General features: G+C 31.8%; 2 protein-coding genes across 10 annotated transcripts; one reads left to right on the forward strand and one right to left on the reverse strand.

The window, feature by feature from the left end:
* Positions 1-2,819: 2,819 nt before the first annotated feature.
* On the reverse strand, positions 2,820-8,641 carry DGK3 (diacylglycerol kinase 3). The gene is made up of 12 exons (XM_012222086.3): positions 8,159-8,641; positions 7,729-7,851; positions 7,442-7,579; positions 7,271-7,356; positions 6,934-7,021; positions 6,527-6,602; positions 5,842-5,924; positions 5,473-5,543; positions 4,301-4,378; positions 3,907-3,994; positions 3,592-3,708; positions 2,820-3,325 (listed from the first exon to the last, which is right to left on the reverse strand). The coding sequence occupies exons 1-12, from the start codon at positions 8,501-8,503 to the stop codon at positions 3,167-3,169; spliced, it is 1,452 nt and encodes a 483-aa protein (XP_012077476.1). The 5' UTR covers positions 8,504-8,641; the 3' UTR covers positions 2,820-3,166.
* Positions 8,642-14,211: 5,570 nt separating this feature from the next.
* On the forward strand, positions 14,212-21,651 carry LOC105638296 (BNR/Asp-box repeat family protein). Of its 9 annotated transcripts, none has more exons than XR_016322152.1 (11): positions 14,425-14,754; positions 15,608-15,764; positions 15,865-15,951; positions 16,422-16,549; positions 17,499-17,595; positions 17,702-17,779; positions 17,870-18,095; positions 18,414-18,637; positions 18,720-18,773; positions 20,443-20,668; positions 21,226-21,651. XR_016322152.1 is itself a non-coding variant. In XM_012222088.4 (10 exons), exons 2-9 carry the CDS (start codon positions 15,621-15,623, stop codon positions 18,741-18,743), a joined length of 1,008 nt encoding a protein of 335 aa, XP_012077478.1. In that variant the 5' UTR covers positions 14,212-14,349; positions 15,608-15,620; the 3' UTR covers positions 18,744-18,773; positions 21,226-21,651. The 9 variants fall into 9 exon arrangements, 5 of the variants coding, with proteins under 5 accessions (XP_012077478.1, XP_012077479.1, XP_089581197.1 ...); XR_016322153.1 differs by having other exon boundaries at positions 20,443-20,530; XR_001047071.4 differs by having other exon boundaries at positions 20,449-20,668.
* The last annotated feature ends 255 nt before the right edge of the window (positions 21,652-21,906 follow it).

The following is a 21,906-nucleotide window of genomic DNA, read 5'->3' on the forward strand; positions in this document are numbered from 1 at the left end:
AGCTCTCTGCCCCTCTCTTTTGTAGCATTTCTAAATATGTCAGTTGACAGGTTGCATTTTAAATTTACTTAATTACCCCTGCCTGCCCAGAAAAATATCTTGCCTTTAGAGATGTGAGTTGGCTAGGACTGCATACGGCCATATGCAAGGTAACAACAATGGCAACTAAGTCTAAGGACTAATGGCAACTAAATCTTATTTCTCAAATTAGAGAGGGTAAATTATATGAATCATTCTATTCTAATTAAATTAATAACAATGCAAAACAAAGTAAGTCATAAAAAATTTTGAAATTATTTGATATCTTCATAAATAAATAAAATATAAAAAAAGGCAATAATAACTGGTGAGTAGTGAATGTATATTATCTTAATCTTTTATTTCTATTCATAGTTAATCTTTTTTAACGTTAAAAAATTATAAATCTTTCGTGATAATTCAATTATAAATCTTAAAACATGTTTAAAAGATGATTAGAGATACTAATATAAGTAATTAGTATATAATATTAAATATATTTAATTTTTTATATTAAAAATATTTATTACACTGATGAATTAAGTTTATAAATTTTATTGGTAAACAAAAGTTTATTTATTTATAAATTACAATAAATTTAAACTCTGTTGTAGACAAGTTTTTCCAAGTCTGAACCGTCGGTTACTTTGTAACGGGTCCAGCTGCTAACTTCCAGGAGTTAAATCATTAAATGCGTGACGCAATCGTCTGATGGTGAAATCAACGATCGGAATATGAGATGAGGATGGACATCAGCGTTATGGGGTTAAAGCTCGTTCTTATGCGAAAGCGAGTATGTAAACGACGGGTGTCCCTGAAATTGACTTGGTTCCGCCGACGTCTGACACGTGGCCTAGTAGGCGAAATGGGTTGAAGTAACGCATGGTATAACCTCACGACAGATGACGTGGAAAATTGAAATGATATTGCAAAATATATTTTTAATTTATGATCTGGCATATAAATAATTATATATTTGTTTTTATTTTATTCTCATGCTTATCCACTAAAATGAATTAGAAGATTAATTATTCCCTGGAAAACAGTGACTGCATATTTTCATGCTTATCCCCTAAAATGAATTGAGAGATCAATTATTACCTGGAAAACAATTATTGATGAGCAAAGGATAGATCATTGCTTCTTCCAAGGTAATTATTTATAATTTTAATATTTTTGGCAAAACCGAGAAATAAAATTATTTTCAAATTATAAAATATAATAATATTTATAATAATAAATTTAAATATATTTAAATAATAAAAATTGATGAAGTCGTTACACTTAATCAAGAGGTGCACTTTCTAGCGTTCCTTAAGAAATTTACTTCATTTGTATAATTATTATTTTTTTTTTTTAGAGGAGATTGATGATCTATTCATAAGAAAGTAAAATTTACAAGACAACTAAGCACAAATTTCTCATGCATTTACTGAAAGTTACATTTTTTTACTGATTAAAAGGTGGGGTGAGAAAATTGGAGTTCGAATAATTTCAATTATAAAAGTTTTAATTTTATCAATTTGGTGAAAAAATGAGAAGTTGTCTTTATTATATGGTCTATAATAATATTAATTTCGCTCAATGCGCATCTCTTAATAGGATGAATTGTATTTTTTTAAATGTATCATAGCATAATAAGGTAATTAGATCTCTATTTGTTTGTAATCATCCAAGTTCTTTAGAGTCTTTGTGTTTTATCTTTTTTTTTTTTTTTTTTTTTAAATGAGAAGGTATAATCTCTTTTATTCAATAAATTAAATTTATATTTTCATCATTACGAAAATTGAAATCACTTACCATTTCAATTAATAATTAATAAGTGAATGTCTGTATTCTTAATCTGTCACTTAAGAATAAGGAATAATCTTTTTAAATTACTTCGGCATAACGAGCATCCAAAATATGCTAGGGTTATAACATTTGGGTTCCTTTTACATTCCACTTTCACAAAAATTGTAGACAATTTAAAATGATAATTTGCTAATGTCAACAACATTGGAATCACACAGAAAAATTAATCCTCATTTCGAATATTCTAAAGAGTCATAAATAATATTTTTTCAATATTATCTTATTTACATTAGATACAATAAATATTTTCATAAATAATTATAAAAGATAATTTAATCAAATTAGCATTAATTTTAATATAATTTATAAAAATTAACTATTTCCTTAGTTCGTATGCCAAAACTTTAAATCAGAATTATAATTTGAAATTTGGAATAGAGAGAGTAATGATTACTATCAAATTGATTCACAATTCACTTATAACACTAATAGAGCAAATTTGAACCCAACCCAATAGAAACTAATCAGGATATTTTCTTAATTTTTATTTCTAATATAATTAATTTTCAATGGGTATTTGTTTATCTTTCTTGCTGTCTCACTCAAACTTCATCATGTTCTACACCAAAAAAGAAAGAGAATCAAAACAAGGCCAAAGCAGAAAGCTTTCCACTTCAAAGAAATCATATATTTGGGTTCCAGTGTGTATAAGTAAATAATATAGAAGAAATTATCTGAAATAGAAAACAAAGTTGCAGGTCTTCGATTGTTTGAATTAAGGAACTCAAGACAACGAAAACTGAAATTAAGCGCACAAGCCTATCATCTGCAACCGGTTGATAGATGATAGGAAACAGAGATTTGAAGGAGAGAAATCAATGTAAATATATATTGAGTTGGTTGAGAATCTTCAGATGGCTAAGAAGGGTAACCTTTAACTTACAATTTTCGGGTTCAGTATATTGTATATAAGGTATCATTTCCCACGGCATTGGACATAGACCTAATTGCCTAAATTTTGTTTTTATAGAGTCAATCAACAAATATTGCCAAATTCGCTGATTATAAACATAAATCCCCAAAAGACAAAATTTTCACCTTCTGGAACAAACTATTGAAGCTAAGCCTGGTATGAGTTCTACGAATAAATAGCCTAAAGCAACTGGTCCCAAGCAGCTATAGAAGAACAGAAGTTAGCAATTGCCTACTAAATGATTTTTGATACAACAAATTACCAGTAAATATAATTTACAAGCCCCTGGGGAGAAAACGATATTTTACACTTATCTCAGAGTTGGAGGGAAGCGATAACCCAAGCAACCCAAATCTGAGCCACAGGCAATTGGGACGGACATTACTCTCCATTGATCATGAGTGAATGAACGGGCACCCTTTTTATTTCCACAAAGGACGAGTATTCCTTGCTCATTGGCTGTTTCCAGGGTTCACCATCCATCTGCATATATGCATCTTTCCATTCACCACCCCTTATTTCCAACCGAATAGCCGCAGCCTGAAAGATACCAGAAAAGCTTGTAGATGTATCAAGAATCGCATTTTGGCAAACAAGAAAAAAGAAAAAATCGCATTTTGGCAAACAAGAAAAAGAAAAGATGTATCAATCCTATATTTATGCTTTATGGCATAAATATATTTGTCTAAAGTTTATTTACTTGTATTACATTTATCTAAAGTTTAACTGACTGCACTTGTTGAATCAAACAAGCCCTAAACATACTTTAGCATTAAAATATATAAATTTCAGAATAATTGCAATACCTGGGCTATGTGTTTAGCAGAGATGAGCTCAACCATAACAAAAGATGCATGCCATCCATGCTTTAAGCCAAAGATTTCTAGGAGACCATCATCAACATGGGCCTCAACAAACCCTTTCTGCCAAAATAAACAATGTACATTTAGAAATCATGCATGGGAATCAACAAAGGCCTAGAAGTAAGTTCAATTCACTGTACACTAGAATAGTCGCATGAACATTGCCTACAGGCCCTAAATACAAAGTAAATAGGTCAACAATCTAAAGTTGAGAATTCCGTCTAACGAGACCCATTTAACAGAATCAATAACCGGTACCTTTTCCAGATACTCAGGCTTTGGGCAACCCCATGGATGTCTTCCACTTCCATAGTTGTGAAGGTTCAAAGCAACTATTGCCCTTACACTGAAAGAAAACACAAAACAAATTAAGAATAGAAGCTAATGAGTAAATTAAAAATGATAAGGATAATGATGATGATGATGATAATAAGAAGGCAGTAGTGGTCCGGTTCGACTATTAACTTGGAAGTGTTAAAAGATTAAGTCACTTGAAAATTCATTTGGTTAGGTTATACCAATTCTTGCACCAATCAAAAGGTTAATATTGCCTCACTGCCGCAATTAATCAAAAGAAAAGCTTCCAAACATATTGCTGATCCAATCAGATATTTATGCATCTCATGAAAATATTGCATCAATCAAACTCTACCTTTTAGGAACTTGAATCTGCTCCCATTCTGAGCAATTAACCTTTTTCACATGAATCCTTAGGATATTTTTAAGTCCCCTACAACACCGCATAAAATGACTTGAAGCAAAACATTTTCATAGAATATCATATTAAATGAATCAAAAAAGAAAAAGTTCAGATAAGAAACTAGTAGATGTCTACAAACAATTGGTCATTGATAAAAATTACAGTATGAAAAAAGGAGAAGCAATTTCAAATACAAATGATTGCCAAAACAACATTTGAGAAGCGAAAGTCATTCTATCAAATCTCCAAAGCAACTGCTACAAGGTGACTAAAGACAATTGAATGTCAAACAGAGTCCAAAAGCAAATATGTCTTGAGCACATGTGACAACAAAATATAAAATATATGCAAAATCACTAAACTGTATAATATAACCACTAGATAGCATGAATCACAGTTCAACAGGCACTTAAACAATCTGAGTGCAGTCACGTTTGAAATTGACTCTGATCAATGTTTCTCATATTGGTTGAAGTGCTAGACTATTAAATCTCAGATAGGCAATCATACATCTATTCATTATGTAAAAATCTGTATATCAGTCATAGATGTAGCTGATTGCAGGTAAGCAACAGTTACAGAAGATTACCTCCATGGTTTAAGAGGTTACTTAGAAAGTTTTCAGAAACATACAATTTATAAAAAATGAATGTTATCTTAATATAATAAATAGTAAACACAATAAATAGTTGATGACACATGTAAGGCCATGGCAGAAACTTCTGCACTCTTGATCAAAGATTCCTGAAATAGTTCAAAAAGTTTAAGCTGTTTGACCCCAATTGACAGATGGTTTCTTGCTCAAACAATGAGAAAATAACATGTCCAGCATAAGTTTAAGTTAAAAACAAAATACCAAATTGTTTTAAAAAAAATTAAAATCCAATGAACCAAATTGAATCAAAATGTAACTAATAAAAGAAAAATAAGAACTTGATACACCAAAGTGAATCAAAACTTAACAAGCCTCCATGACCTGACATAAGAACTGCTTTTTCATCATTCAGTGAATCAAATACCTACCCACCCACCCCCAACCCCCTCCCCCACCTCCTCAACATACACAGACAAACAAAAAAGTGCTTCAATTTAAATGACATAAAATGGTCCAGTTTGAATCTAACCTCAAGCTTGGATCACTAATGCAAGGTGTGAGGAACCATCCCTGACCGCAACTGTAACCTGAGTATATCAACTACAACAACCAATGAATACATTATAATCTTGCATTAGTGGCAACATTCTATAGAATCCAGATGAGAATTTTCATGATAGACTTTAAGAAAACATAATGCAAATCAAAATAGCAAGAAAAATTAATTTTACCAATGATACTGGGGCCAATACAAAATTTGAAGTAAATTATCTTTTCTGCTCTTTTCTTGATATCAATAATGCCTAAACTTCAAATTTCAAGTTTCTAGAAAACTTAGCCCAAAAAAACGCAATACATTTTGCTAAAACATTAGTATGGTGAAATGTTTCAAACAAACCTTGTTTGAAATAGGCCCTTGTGCAAGAAAAGGTTTTTCATTTCGCAAATGGTGAAAGCCATAAGCTACTTGAGCATCCATGCCTGTAGGACAAGAAAAGTTAAAAGCTTGAAATATACGAACCAAAGATTCATCATTATCAAGGAGATGAAGAGTTGTCATTTAAAATAAAATCCTCATTTCTGCCTAGCTAGTTTTCACAATTTTTTACACCTTTCTTGCAAGTTTGAAGTTTCTTGAATGTCATAGGACTAGTGAAACAGACTGGTGCAACAAGGATAAATAGTTGGGACGACATTTAGCAGATTGAGCCTTTTGCTCAGATTACATATAATTATACCAGCAGATAAAATGAGATGACAATTGACACCCTCAGGAAGCGTTCATCAAAAGTTCGCAAAAAGAGAAAAACGAATCATTTCTCATCATATGATTCCCAAAAGTCAGTTTCTTCAACAAAAGGCACATTTAATCAAAGACAAAACAGAATAGACGTGAACCAGATTAACCAATTTTTGGCATAGGATATCCTTCATTCCTTATTTTAGAAGATAAAGCCTGTACAGTCGACAGGTTAACAAGTTCGGACTGTGGTTAGACGCTAGTCCAGTAGTCCTCTAATGCCTACACTAAAGGCATACATGATTGTGTTTACTCACTCTTTCCAGAAGTGATATTAACGTACCTATGCTAAAGTAATTATAGAAGACTCCTTCATAGCAATTCATTTTCTCAGGCACCTGCCCCTCAACTTCCAAACCCTGTCGTTGCAAGAAAATTTAGGCCATAACATCAATTATGATCAAACAGTAAAAAGAACCAAAAATTCAGCTAGCGTAGACTAGCCTCTCAAAGTTTTCACCGTATCTCAAAAGTACATAAACTCCATTAACATGCAAACAAGCCCATATGAAATAAAATGTAGCAGCATGAAGGGATTAGGTAGGTAGAGGACAAATGAGAGAGAAATTATATGAACTTTGTAAACTCCCAATCTTTATTGAGTTACTCTTAAAAGCAAAAGAAATCTTGCAACAGCAGTTGAGTACTAATTACTGAAGAGTAAAATTTTGAAATAGAAATATTCACTACCTGATCAAGAGAACATTCTTCTGTATGTTTCAGTGAATGAGGCGGATCCACGACTTCTCCACTTGGCATTGACACCACAAGGTGCCAACTGCAGCATCAAAGCGCAATGTTCAACGTAAGTGCAATGTTCAACGTAAGTGCAATTTACATTGAAATGCTACAATTGACTACATTCGTAACAAAAGGAAAAAACAAGGTCTCGTAAACAAAGCTTCTAAAACCATCAACTGGAATGGGACTATCAACTTCAAGACAAATATCAGGGAAACAAAAACAGTAGCACCATCTATCCTTTGATAACAGTGTAAAAACCATTGACTAATAAGATCACATTTACCTATCTAGACGGCAAACTGGACCAGTGATAGCCCTGTCAAGAGATCTTTTGACAGCTGATTTCCAAGCAAAAGGAAATGAGCCACCCTGAAGGGGTAAAGAAAACAAAGCCAAAGTTCAATAAAACAAGAAAACACAGCAGAATGAACAACAGTATAGAAGGAATGCTTACCCAACCAAAACTCCTGGCCAGATCATTGCCTGTACCTAGAGGAATGATTCCTACCGGAGGAATTGGCTCCCTCCCCTGTCTGTTAAGTGCTGAAAGACTCCCAAGCACCCAACCAACTGTACCATCACCACCTGCAACCTGCAAGAAATTTACAACGTGAATGCAATTATTCCACATTATAATGGATGTTAACTATCCAATATACCAAATACAATATCCTCGCAGATATTATAGTTAATAGAACCATGAAAGCATTATAATGACGATGTGTGCTATGGTGAACATACCATAATTCTCATCTTTTCCCGCGTTTCTCTGGAACAATAATCACCGAGGGCAGCCAACTTCTCTAGACAAGCTAAACCATACTCTACAAATTCATGGGGCTTCACAACTGATAGATCAAAAACCTGCATTGCATACCAATTCAAAAGACCAACTTTCTAAGCAGTATTAAACCAACCAAAAATATATATATACAAAACAAAAATAAATAAATAAATAAAAAGACAGAGAAGCAAGCTCCAAACCGAAATCGCACTTAAAATTATTAATCACAATAATAAAAATTTATGGCTCTAGTTGAAGCCAAAATGACATTTTTGGCCTTGATAAGACACAGTAACTACAACTGTTAATCACATTCCATCAGTTAACAACTATAAAACTTCTTTTTGTTCTTTTGTGCATAAATAATAATAACAGTAGAACTATTACCTGTTCTGCGCCCATTAACTGCTGGAGCCGCTCTTTGAGTTCCGGTCCATGGCGGCCACCACTCTTAGAATTAACAAAAACAACCATAGGACCTTCGGGAGCCTCCTGGCGAGAGTTAAGTTCACCGCTGTTAAAATACCGTTGGGCTTCACCAGCGGGGTCTTTGGACTTGATGGAATCACGAATGGCATGACGCAAGTACTCAGGAATCAGTAGCTTCCTCTTCAAGTTCTCCTTATCGATTCGGACCCCCGACAACCCGCAGCCGCGGATCGAATCAATCATTGACGATCTTGCCGCCACGATCCGCGCCGACGATGCGCCAGTCGACGTCGGCGAGTCCATTTTAGAGTAGTACCCCGGTTGCCTTCTCCCTCTCTCCCTGGAAACGAAATGAGAAAAATGGTTGAGTGTGTGATTTTTTTCGTACTTGTATTGAAGAAGATAGGAGAGAGAAAAGAAGATCCTATGTGCGGAAGAGCTGTTAGGGAGCGACCTTTTAAAAAATATTTGACGAGTAATTTTTATTTTTTTTATTATTTGTAATTATTTGTTGCCCTTGGGATATCTGTTTATTACTAAAAATACCAGCTGATATTAGTACGTTACTAATATAACTTCCTAAATAAATTTTAGCTTACAGTAATCTACAAGTTATTGTTTTTCATTAAAATTAATTTTTCCCTAAAGAAAATGAATTTTAAATAAAAAATTAGAGATTAAAAAATGTTACAAAATTTTCAAAAAGAATGATATAAATATTTTAGTGGACTTTGAAATTTAATCATAATTATTATTTCCTATGTGTTCAAAAGGAAATTAAAAATTGAAATAAAATTCATCTCATCTTTTTCATTTTGCGTAGCATTATCTCCCTCTGTATTAGAAAGATGGAAATGAAGAAGTTTTTTAAGTCAAATGAACATTTTCTATTCATAAAATGAGATGATAAATTTGAATAATATTCTTTCTCATTTAACAATGAAAAACTTTAATATTTATAACCAAATGAAGTTTTAAAAAAATATTTATAACCAAATGCTATATAAGTTTTAATCAAGTTTAACTAAATATTTAATATTTATAAGAAAATTATCAAAAAAAAAAAAAAAACATAATGCTACCTCAATAAAGTTTAGCTTTAATATTATTATTTTTTTTCTTTCATTCTAAAAAATAGATTTATTTCAACTTTCACGCAAATTCAGAAACAATTAATTAATATTATTCAAATAATATATTTTATCTATATTTTTCTAATATATCATCTATTAATCATCAGATGTCATTTTCAATAAAGAATGAAATAGAAAAATTGTTGATAACATCACATGACAAATGAGAGTATATTAAAAAAATTAAGAAATGAATTAAATTTTGAAAAACAACGAAATTAATGAACTTTAAAAAAGAAAAAAAGAGAAATAAGTTTACCTTTGTCGAAAGAAAATAACGACATTTTATTGTTGCATTCATGATTTTTTTAGCAATTACTTTTTAGAAATTACTTTTATATAAAATTATAAAATTATTAATTAATTAAATCATTATTATTGTATTGTTTTGGAAGGTCCACTCATATATTTATATAGTAATGGAATAATGGCCACACACGTATGATGATTGGTGAAATATGGGCTGATAGGCTGGAGCTGGACTTGATGAAGGTAGTTGAGCTTGGGGCTGGATTTTTATGGTTGACAGATACATCTTCAATTTATTATTAATGCTTTGCATAATTTTGAATATTTTTTAATATGTAAAAGATTTTAACATGCTATATATCAAAGTTACATTATAAAATACAAATGGTAAAAGAATTATTATACGCTCCATGAGATAGTTTATTAAGAGCAATGCTTGATATCAAGCAACTTCAAAGAAATTTTTTCTAAAACTCTATAGTTGATAGGGATCGAATTATTGATATGGGATGGATCTAGAATGCGAGATCTAGTTATGATCCTCTGTATTTTGAAACAGAGAAAAAAGAATGTTGTCTTATCAACACAAGATTTAACACAAGATAAAATAATAATGGAAGCCAATTGGGTGGTTACATTTATTTGTTGCGGGGTTGTAGCCACTAGCCAATGTCACTTCATAATAAATAGCTACAAAGAGGAGTTAAAACATTTGCAAGTGACCCCTAGCCCACTCGCAAAGGTGATGCCCTTTGTTTCTCTAGTCCAATTATTGATATTGTGACATTTAATCCATTTCCCCTGTAGTAGGTTGTTTTGCCTTCAATGATAGAGGTAGAAGTGATGCAGTATTTTAGGATATCTATCCTGCTCCAAACTTTTTAAAGAGAATATAAATGATAATTATAATTGAGTTTAAAATAAGTACAGATAGTAAAATTATTATTTGCAATGGCTATGAGTAGAGTATAGATATAGATCTTTGAGTACTCGCTATCAATTATTCGTTATTTCTGTATTTATGAATATCCAATCCATTATTAGTAATATTTTGAATAATTTTGGATTTGATTAGTTAAGGTTCACGGTATTCATTTTAAATAATTTCGGATTTGAATAGTTAAGTTTTGCAGGTACCTTACTTGTACTTTAAACGGGTGTAAATACAAGTATTTAAATAAATATTTAAACGAATACGAGTAGTTTTTTGGGATACCTGCGCACTTCAATCCCTACCCAATGGGTTTAGTAAGAGTTCCTTTAAAAATAATAAATGGCTAGAATGAGAAAAATCCATATTATGGCCAATATAAATTAATACAGTATGGACTTCATCCATATAAATTAATACCTTACTTGTACTTTAAACGGGTGTAAATACAAGTATTTAAATAAATATTTAAACGAATACGAGTAGTTTTTTGGGATACCTGCGCACTTCAATCCCTACCCAATGGGTTTAGTAAGAGCAATTGAAACATTTTCCTTTAAAAATAATAAATGGCTAGAATGAGAAAAATCCATATTATGGCCAATATAAATTAATACAGTATGGACTTCATCCATACTATATTTGAGCAGAGAAAATATATATTGGCTCATTCACTAATTTGTTAAAGAGGTATTAAAATTTTAAAAATTCGGATTCACCTAAATATTAATTATTTTAGCATTCAATGACAAATAGTTTTTAGAATTTAACAATAAGTTTTTTTAATTAATATCTATATCGTTATTTAAATTTTAATTTCTAAAAATTTAAAAAATTTCAAATGTAGCTTTAGCATTTTACATAAATTATACACATATTATTTTATTAATTATAGGATATATTTCAATCCGACCAAAATGAATTTAGATTTAAAAAAATTAAATAAAGCTTATGTTATGCAATTTAAGATCATTATGGCTGAACTGGATTAATAAAAATATATCTAAACCCAACAAATTAGACAAGCGGACTAGACGGATAGGAGTGTATGCAAGCGTTAAACCTACCTAATATTAATAAAAGACAATTAACTATTTAGTATTCGAATTTTGGTATCACTATCATAGTAAAGTTCGGCAAAATAATTGATTTTTCTTGAGATTTAGCGCTATTAAAGTGCTTTTCGTTTTTATATTAAATATTTTATAATATTTGACTATTTGATTATTCTTAGTATTTAATTTTTAATTTAACAATAAAAATGATAAAATTTTTAAAAGGCAAACTAAATAGTTTAATGGGGTTAAAACCATAATGATGAGTCAGTGATTTGCTAAACAATAGAGGTGTAACAGTAATTTTGATCAAAATTTAAGGACCAAATAATTAATTACCCTATTAATAACAACTATGTAGTATTTCGGAAATTTATTTGAGAACTAGGGGCGAACATGGAATCCAAACAACGCCAACTCGTCTCACGGAAGACAAAAATTTTGTAAGTTACAACGGAACGCGGTGCCATGACCGTTGATACTGTTAACGGGCCCGCCAAAGTTGGCCGGCGAAATTTCAGCTTTTGAAGGGAATAGGCATTGCGTGCCTTTTGTACTTTAATAGTCAAATGTTCTTGAAGCTTTTTGAAATTCACATGACGTTTTGGTGGCATAGTTACAAATTTCTGCGACTTGGAATCTTACTTTTCCAACTGCGGAGCAAACTTCTCTCTTTTATATACCTTTTTTTTTTTTTGGTACATTATTTACTTACACCTTTTCTAAAACTATTATTTTCTTATACTTTTTCTATAAGTTTTTTATTTATTATTATTTTTTCAATTTTATCAATTAATTAAATTATTTTCCATAATTTGCTTAAACAGGAGCTGAATTATCATTGATTTCACACTAATATTTTTATTCTCAAATTCTATTCACTGGACAATCCAGTAGAGATGGGCTTATTTTTTCAAGGAGTAAATGACACAATTAGATATCTTGATGACAACACAACAATATGGTGCTAGGAAAAGCATGCCATTAAATTATGATGCTACCACACTGTCTATTTTGGTACTTTCTTGGATTATTTTATTTTCCGCTCTCTTTTTTAGGGAGATTACAATTTCTCGTATTTTAGTGGAAGCTAATTTTAGTACGGATTTAATTGCGAGTTTTGCTTCTTGTTTTTGATTTGTGTTTATATATTCTCAGATCAACCTCCGATTAGTGTTCTCCCTTAAATGACTCATAATGTTGTAGGCATAACTTACTTTAGATGGTATAATTTTTAGTTTTTTTTCCTTTTTTATGTACCAAAAAAAATATTATAAATATGTATTTATAATATTATAATAAATTCATCAATAACCAATAATGTATTGATAGAGTGGTAAGTAACCTCAATTTTCATAAGGGTGAAAAAAATAAATTCAATTTCTAAAAGTTGAAATAATCATCCAAAGAGGATTACGTCTTCTGCTCAACATGAAACCGATTTTTTTTTTTCCATTGAACAGAATTTTCCACTAAATTAATGATGAATACTCAATTCTACTTTTCACAAAACTTCGAATTTTTTCTTTCTACCAAATTAAATCATAAATAAAAACTCAGTAGATATGAACAAGGCAAATGGATTGATGGATTTATGATGCATATTGGTTTGCCTAATGCCTTAGGTTGCTACTTAAAAAATTGGTCAATAACGTAACGTTTACACTAGCTTTTATAGCTTATGCTAACGTTTTTGAAAAATTAATTTATGTAGCGTTTAGTTTCAGTGTTTCATGAAAAGTTATCAAAACAACTAATAGTTAAACGGTACTAAAATAATTAATTTTGTCAAACAGATTTTAAAAGCTGAAATCTGGAGGTGTATCAAGGTCTCACTTTAGGCTGGGCAAGAGGTTATAAATTTGTTGAGTTTCAGTCAAATTCACAGGTTGCCGTTGATATTCTCACATCCAGCCACAGTTCTTCTTTGATGCACGAGAATTTAACATCACCATGCAGTTTATTACTCAAAAAAAGTTGGCATATCTTTTCCAAAAAGATTTAAGGAGGTTAACAATATCGCTAATGAGTTAGCTAATCAAGCCATCTGTTTGAGTCGTGGTCTTCATGTTCTTGATTATCCTTCTAGCTTGGTTTCTAGAGGCTGATAGGGTAGAGGCCATTTGTTCTAGACAAATTTTAATTTTTGATTTTGGATTTCAATCCTCTTTTTACATAAAAAAAATTATCAGGCCATTTAAATGTTCAGATTAATTAAATCATTATGTACAAAATTCCAAGTGTAAAATTAGACTAGGAATTTTTTTTTTTTTTTTTTTTGAGAAGAAGACTAGGAAGTATTTTATTTGACTTTTTTAGGTAAATTAACTAAAAAATTAGTAAAACTTTAATAGAAAAATAATAATTTTTATCCAAACTAATATTTAATGTTGTAATTGAAATTATAATTTTAACTGTTCCCTTGAATATTCTCCTAAATTCAATCAATTTAAAAATGGAGTGGATATGAATTATAAAAATAACAATGGATAACAAGCTCCATTTATTTATTTTAAATAAATTAATTCTTTATTTTTCTGACTTTCTAATTAAGTACAAGTAATTTCCAAGCTAATACGGCAACGTATTGATTAGATTTTACTAGAGACATCTCACGTATGGGCTACAGACAAGCAAAACATCTTCACTTCACCACCTGCTCCCTCCGTCAGAGTCTTTTGTCTTTCACAGTAAAAAGCCCCATTTCTTTTAAAATACTAGACTTCCTATTTCCTTCTCTCTGAAAGTTCGCTTTCTTCAATGGCATCATTGTATTATTAGGTATTCCTGCTGCTCTTTCTCGTGAAATTAACTAATGCATATTAGTTAGTCTTTCGTTTCTATTCTCTTGGCTTTCTGCCTCTGTAAATTTTTAGCTGCATATCTTTATTGTCATTGTGTATCCATGACAATTGTTGCTTTTCAAAAAAAAAAAAAAAAAAAAAAAAAAAAATCCATGATAAATTGTTTTTGTTAGTTTATAGACATGTGGAAGCCAGTTAGGATCTTTGTATCTCTGGTTCTATTGATTCTATTATTGTTTTTAGTATCCAATCTTTCACATCTTCATTACCCAGCTACTGGATTTGGAACCAGCTTCAGATTCAACCATCATTTTTTGAATTCTAATCTTACATTTCACTCCCACCAAAAGTTTATTCACCATCTTCATCATTTCATCTCCAGGTTTAGAGGGTTTTCTTACCTTTTTTTATTTTTCAACTTTGTTTTTTCTGGAGTTGTTTGACTGGTGTGCATTAGTACATGTTTGACTGGAAATTTTTGAGTGTTAACAGATATTTCGTTGGAAATGGTCAAAGATGTAGTCTGCAAAATAAAAATGTGATATGATACCTTGTGCAATCTGTAGCAATCGCCACTTTAGCTAATATAAAGCCCATTGCCTACAATAGTTTATCCAATTGTGATTAGCTTACTTTACTTGCTTCACTACTTATTTTTACTTCCATCAATGTCCAAACCCTCTACCACCACTTTACCCCATTGTCACTACTGCCATCTTTTTGCCATTTTCGCTACTTCGATCTGACCACCACTGCCACTTTGTTGTCAACATGACCATCACTACCAAAATAAACTAAACAGAGTAACAAAACTTGTCATATATTACATTGTTTATTTATTTATTTTCTTCCAAATTTGGAAATAGGATGGTCCATTCTATTGCAGTACATTTCGCATTCCATTACATTCCAGATTCCAGTCCATTACATCTTAATAAAAGTAGCCTTGGATCATAGATTATATAATGAAATTTAGGACATCAATTTTTTTTGCACTCATTAGAAAGGAACCTTTACTGTACCTTTGACTAACAGCAAAACAGTACAATGAACCCAAGTTCCAAAATTTCACATGGTCTTTCCTCTTATTGTTATGTTTGTATATCTTTCTTTTCCTATCATTATCTAATTTTTTTATTTTTCATCTATTGTTATTTTTCTTTGAAGCTGTCTTTGTGCGTTTGTGTTCTTTGCAATCACTAAGAAGGCTTAAAAATGTGTTGAGATCCCTACAGGAAACTAGCTGGAATGCATGAGAATACTATGACATCAATACCTGGTTGTTCAAATATGAGGAAGGATTGTTACATTGGGGGTCCACTGAAGGACGAGTTCACATTTCCTGCAAAATCTGTTCCCTTCAATAATTGTCATGCCTCTACCATTGTTGAGGTTGAGCAATTCTACGAAAATTTTGGTTTAAGTTCCTTACAATTTTTTTCTAATCAGCAGAAGTTTACTGGATGTTAGATGATTTATGTGATTTATGCAGGTGGACAAAGATCACTTTTTGGTTGCCTATTTTGGTGGTACAATGGAGGGAGCACCTGATGTGAAAATTTGGTTACAGACATACAAAGTAAGCCTCCATAGCTGGAATTACTTTCTGAGTAAATAAGAGGATGGGCTATAAACTTCTGCTGATGCAGCGATGCATTTGATCTTGCAACAAACAGTTTTTTAGTTTGCACTCATATTATTCTTATTTTCTTGTAGTGTAAAGTCTAAAACTAGCTATTCCTTCGAGTGGTAAAGTGCAGTACTTTTCATCATAAAAGAAATGACACCAAACAACTTTTATTTAGCTTCAAAAGCTTGGGTGTGAATTGGCTGTTTTAGAAAGATTTGGCATTTGCTCTTTGATTTGTTAAAGATCTCTTTTTCTTTAATTTTATCTTTTATATATTAATAAAACTCAGTGGACTTAGGGTTATCACCTTTCATTTCAATGCAACAAGCAGTAAATTTGTTCTTATAATCCCGTTGCGGACCACTGCTTGGATTTGACAATGAATGCTTATCACATATGAGTTGGTACTTGTTCGACAGAGTGGTCAGTGGCAATCACCCATCATTGTTGATGAACAACCTGAAGTTCCTTTGTGGAATCCTGTACTATTTAAACTACCATCAGAGGAGTTGCTACTGTTCTATAAAATAGGTCAAGATTTTCAAAGGTAAAAGTTTCGAGTGTCAATGTATTTCTGTCTAACTTTGCTGTTTTGCTGTCAGGCTTTTCCCAATCAGATGTAAGTTGTAGAATATGTTTTTCAAATTTCATGTGTTTCTGAGCTAATATCTGGGTCTACATGTATTAATAATTTTCAAATCATACTATGCAATTCAAATTGCAATAACTTATTTAAGTTTTTTGCACATTCTATCACAAGATAAATCGGAATGACTAAAACGTTAAATCTGCCAATTCATGGTCCTGCATGAGAGGAACTAGAATATTTGATCATTGAGAAACATGATGTTAATATCTGGAGGTAATAGCTACATATTTATGGGACAATTGATCCAGCAAATTATCTTTTATGCATACGTAAGTTGAATAGCTAAACTAAGCTAGGTTAGATTTTATGAGGATTTGCGAATCTCAGTGAGGTACTTTTTTGGAACTTGTTGGTCTGTCAATGATGGATAAATAAGGGATGTGTTCAACGCCATTATGGGTCTCTGGGTTCTGTCCAAATGGCCCTTGATAGGTGACAGGTGCTTGGCTGTATAAGGCCTAAGCTTCATAGGTTGCTACTCAATTTGGGATAGTGGCATCAATTGCCTTATTTGTTCCAAGAGATATTTTCTTTATTTGATTAAAAAAAAAATATTGAAATGATTATACCTTTCCATATTGACTGACATTGCATTCTTTCTTGTGTCACATTACAAATTATATTTTGCAAATTACCTGCCGTTTAAGTTAAGTGCATTTGAGGCTTCATAATTCTTAGATCATGCAATATTTCATATAACTGCAAAAAGTCTGCTTTAGAATTCTTCAATTCTGTGACATCGTTTTCTACTTCATTTTCACTTTGTGGGAATGAGAGCTTGGTTTCAGTTTTTGCGTACAGGTGCAACTTCTCTGCCCCTACTCACAGTTGACTTACTTATTTTCAGATGGAGCGGATGCCTGAAGCGGTCGTATGATAAAGGTGTTACTTGGACGGAAAGAGAACAACTTCCTCCTGGCATATTAGGACCATCAAAGAACAAGGTATAATTTGAAAAGTGAAATCATCATATTATTTGTTTGTATCGGCAAGGATGGAGCTTTCTTGCCACGAATATTCTGCCCCCTGAAACGAGTGATTCCCCTGCAGCCAATCTTGCTAGAAAATGGGCTCTTGCTTTGTGGATCATCAGTAGAAAGTTGGAATTCTTGGGGTGCATGGATGGAGGTTGTAACAAATCTAATTTGCATGAGCACTTGGAATTTAATTATGTTTGAAAAGAGTAGTTTATGTGTTTTGAATACTCACCTGGAGCAGGTAACAGCAGATGCAGGTAGGACATGGAAAAAGTATGGCCCTATTTACATTGAAAATACACCTCTCAGTGTGATTCAACCGGTCCCATTTCAGACTGCAAAGGGGACTCTGCGTGTTCTACTCCGATCCTTTAATGGCATTGATAGAATTTGTATGTCAGAATCCTATGATGGTGGACTGAATTGGGGTTATGCAAAGCCCACTGAACTCCCAAACCCAAACTCAGGTTAATGTTCCAGAATCTGGCTAAAGATCAGTTATGAACACTGCATTTTATTCAGGGATGCATTTGATTTCTTAGTGAAATAAATGTCTTTTGATATTCTGAGACTTAAATTTTGTTAGGCTTACTTCTAATGGTTTAAACTAGTTTTTTATTATCTTTAATGTATATCTACTTTGCATAATTTGCAAAACGTACTATTTAAGAGTATTAAGATGCGAGAGAAAATCATGATTTTGATGCCTCCTTTTGTGAAACTAGACCTTTTTTTGTTTTATTCTTGGGATTGTAATTGGATGAGATTATACTTTTGTGTACTAGGGATTGATGGAGTTAAACTGAGGGATGGCCGTCTGTTGCTTGCCTATAATACAATCTCCAGGGGCGTGCTTAAAGTTGCTTTATCTGAAGACGATGGAGACTCATGGTATGATGTTATTACACTGGAGGAAAATCTAGATATGGAGTTTTCCTATCCAGCAGTTATCCAGGCTAGTGATGGATCTGTTCACATCTCTTACACATATAATAGGACACAGATCAAGGTATATCGTTTGTGATGTAGCACACATTGTAAGGATTTCTAGATAGGATATCAAATCTCTTCTTGACATTTTCTTTTTGCAGCATGTTGTCCTTCAGCCAAATTGATGCAAGACACGCTGTTGAGCAATTCAGATGGTATGTTCTTCTCTATCACCATTCTATGGCCCAATGAGTAAAAAAGTTACGTCTTTATGTTTTGATGGTTTTCACTTTATTTATTTGATGGTATGTTCTTCTCTATCACCATTCGGTGTTTGTATGTGGTTCTGAATTTCTGATGTTATTTACTCAATGTCTATACTGCTTTCTAGTTAAGGACATCAATGGCTAACCCCTTGTAGGTTAGATGATACTGTCTTAACGCAGATGCAGAAATAGCAATTTATCAGTAAGCAAAAACATCTTGCTGGGGCATTTAGTAAGCAGCAGCAATTACTAATCTACAAAACATTAGGAATATTAAAAAGGAAAGAGAGAGAGAGAGAGAGAAAAGAACTTATTTCGGCTTTCTGTTTAATTGTCATCTATCTTGATGTGTTAAGTTCAGAAAAACAAAGATACATCAACGTATTGATGGCAGCATCAAGAAAAATGAACAATATCAAAATTTTCTTAAGAGAATCAAGATCTTATATATATATATATATATATATATATATATATATATTATGATCTTTTATTATATAGTTATAAGCAATGTTGATAATAACTATGTAGAACTAAGAAATTTAAACTACTGTAATTTTAAATAAACTAGAACTCAAACAAATGCTCAAAATATCAAGCTCGACTCTATTAGGCTCAATTATCATTAAAAAATATATTTATCTATGTATGTTAATATAAAGCTCGAAAGAGCTTGAATAAGTTTGAGTTCAAGTTGAAGCTCCAATTAATAAATTATTATTTAGATTATATATAGTAACAGAAAGTATATCTAAAATTATATAAAATTCAAATACTTGATTAGGCTCGTGAGCCAATCGAGTCGAGTATCAAAATACTCAAACTTGGCTTGACTTGTTAATTGAGCTAATTGAGCTTGAGTTCAACTCCGTACACCCCTAAGAAAGTTTTTACTCCTTGCTAGCTGGTGTCTAAAATTATTTTGCTAATGGGAAAAGTCATTACAACAATTTCTTGTGGAGCATCTGGTGTAGAAGTTGAAATGCAGAACCAAAATGAGGATAACATAACTAACAAAATAGCTTTGAAAAACTCTATTTTCTTGGATAAATTGTCTGTAACAGCCAAATGACAAATATCAACCTCAGTCCACGCTGCTATATATATAGGGCACAAAAACCCACTAGAAATGGTACCCAAATATCTTTTCTGTTTTACTTTTCCTGTATTTTCACCACTTAATTCAGCTATATCGTATCTGGCAAATGTTTTCCCATATGGACAAAATTTTTGGTCCAGTAGTGAGTGTCCTAGGTGAGGATGGGCCTTGACACAACACTGAAACTGCTCCTCTATGACCAGAAAGTCACAAGTTCTAGTTGTGGAAAACATGTTATCTGCAAAAAGCAGAGGGAAGGTTGTGTACAGTAGACTGCTAGACAAGTTTCCTTTACCCTTAAAAAGGAAGGAACCTCATATGCTTGCTATGGCCTAATAAATGTCCTTTCTAATCTGTATTCTTTTTAATTGGGGACTTCTTAGAATTTTCCTAATTTTTAGGCATGAATCTTGCTATCTATCTTCCTGTGGTATAAAGATAGCGGAGTCCCCTACTCATATTTTCCTTCTCTATCTGTTTGGTGCTGACTACTTTTGTAATTTGATCTTTGACTTCAAGCTACAGGTCTGACAAGCTTTTGAGAAAAGTATTAATTTTGATGCATCGACATGTTCTTTATGAAAAGCAGTTCTTCCTTCTGATATAAGTAAGAAAGTCTCTGATGGACTTTGCTTCTATCTCCACGTAAAGTCAGACTTCTTGTTGTATTGGAGTGTTAGAGGAGAGTTGGGTGTGTCCTAAAAATTTGGAGGAGCTTTGGCCATTATTTTACATGTTTTAGAAGGTGAAAGAACGCAAAAAGTTAAAATAATGTTCTGCCAATTTGAAGAGGAATGCTACAATTTTAAGAACCATATATATTTATATATATATATATATATATATTCAAATAAAAACTCTTCTTGTTTAGATTGCAAATATGCAATCATTTATTAACAACCTTTGTTTGACATGATTGAAGAATTACATTAAGTGAATAAACATACATGTAAAGTTCCAGCATAAAAATTCTGAGTGGGTTATTATCTTACTGCTACCATACCTTGGAGATGTTTTCAGGAGAGCTAGTGGGCATTTTCCACTATATGGAAATTATATGGTTAAAGCATCCATTCCTGGAAAATTACTCTTCGTTTTTTATGCTTTCAAATTTAAAGCCGGGAAACCTTTGCATGATAATTTGTTTATAAATACGGTTGATACATTAATTTCCTTTGTTGCTGCATAAAGTGAATTGATTTTCACAGATTATTCGAAGTTTATCAGCAGCTTAAATTAATTTCTGTCCCTTGTTGTCCACTTGCTGAAATAACCCTTGATTCTTCTGATGAATGTCAACAGATGGGAAAAAAATTCACCTTTGTTATGATGTGATTACTTGATGAGTACACACGAGCATCCTGACGCGAAAGTATGCATCGACAGGCTGAAGCCAGGCTTAACAAAGAATTCATACAGTGCTCGCTCGGGCAGCAATATTATGCTTTTCACAGATGGAAAGCTTGTCTGGCAGGTAAACTCTGAACTGATTTGCAGCAAGGACAATACTAGGAGAAACCTGCGTTTGGATTGGTTAGTTTTGGTAAATTAAAGACAAGGGGTGTGAGTTTCTGTTGTAGTGAATTTGATAATTTTATTTTTCTGTTCTGATAAATGAGGAATAGTTTAATCAAATAATTTTGATAGAGTTCATCGTAGATGTTCTTTTAGTTCATTGTAATAAATCCTTTAAACTTATTGGCTATTGAGATTTTTTACAACTTGAAAGCTTTGACTCTGCATTGTTCTTATCATGGTCTTGAGGCATTCAATGAGGCAATAATACATTGACTTTCCTGTCATTTTATCTCATTTATTTGTTTGGTTAAAAAACTATTTCTTTTCCCAACAAATATGTCCTTATCCATGATTATTTTTCTAAAATATAAGTTGTTTTGAATATTTTAAAAAGAAATAAATGATCTTTTCTTTCAATGTTACATTTATTTAAATAAAATTATTATCTTTACAAGTAATTTTTGA

The sequence above is a fragment of the Jatropha curcas genome, chromosome 8 (assembly GCF_041381405.1).
Source record: "Jatropha curcas cultivar XTBG-Jc1 chromosome 8, XTBG_Jcur_1.0, whole genome shotgun sequence".
Lineage (NCBI taxonomy): Eukaryota > Viridiplantae > Streptophyta > Magnoliopsida > Malpighiales > Euphorbiaceae > Jatropha > Jatropha curcas.

Bases quoted from the DNA above. Each gene is read 5' to 3' on its own strand.
- DGK3 (XM_012222086.3), bottom strand. From the start codon at position 8,503: ATGGACTCGCCGACGTCGACTGGCGCATCGTCGGCGCGGATCGTGGCG. The intron at 7,580-7,728 runs GTATGTTCACCA...AATTTCTTGCAG, and splicing joins GGGAAAAGATGAGAATTATG to GTTGCAGGTGGTGATGGTAC. The intron at 7,357-7,441 runs GTAAGCATTCCT...TTACCCCTTCAG, and splicing joins TGGCCAGGAGTTTTGGTTGG to GGTGGCTCATTTCCTTTTGC.
- LOC105638296 (XM_089725070.1), top strand. From the start codon at position 14,555: ATGTGGAAGCCAGTTAGGATCTTTGTATCTCTGGTTCTATTGATTCTA. The intron at 15,765-15,864 runs GTTGAGCAATTC...TGATTTATGCAG, and splicing joins ATGCCTCTACCATTGTTGAG to GTGGACAAAGATCACTTTTT. The intron at 15,952-16,421 runs GTAAGCCTCCAT...CTTGTTCGACAG, and splicing joins TTTGGTTACAGACATACAAA to AGTGGTCAGTGGCAATCACC.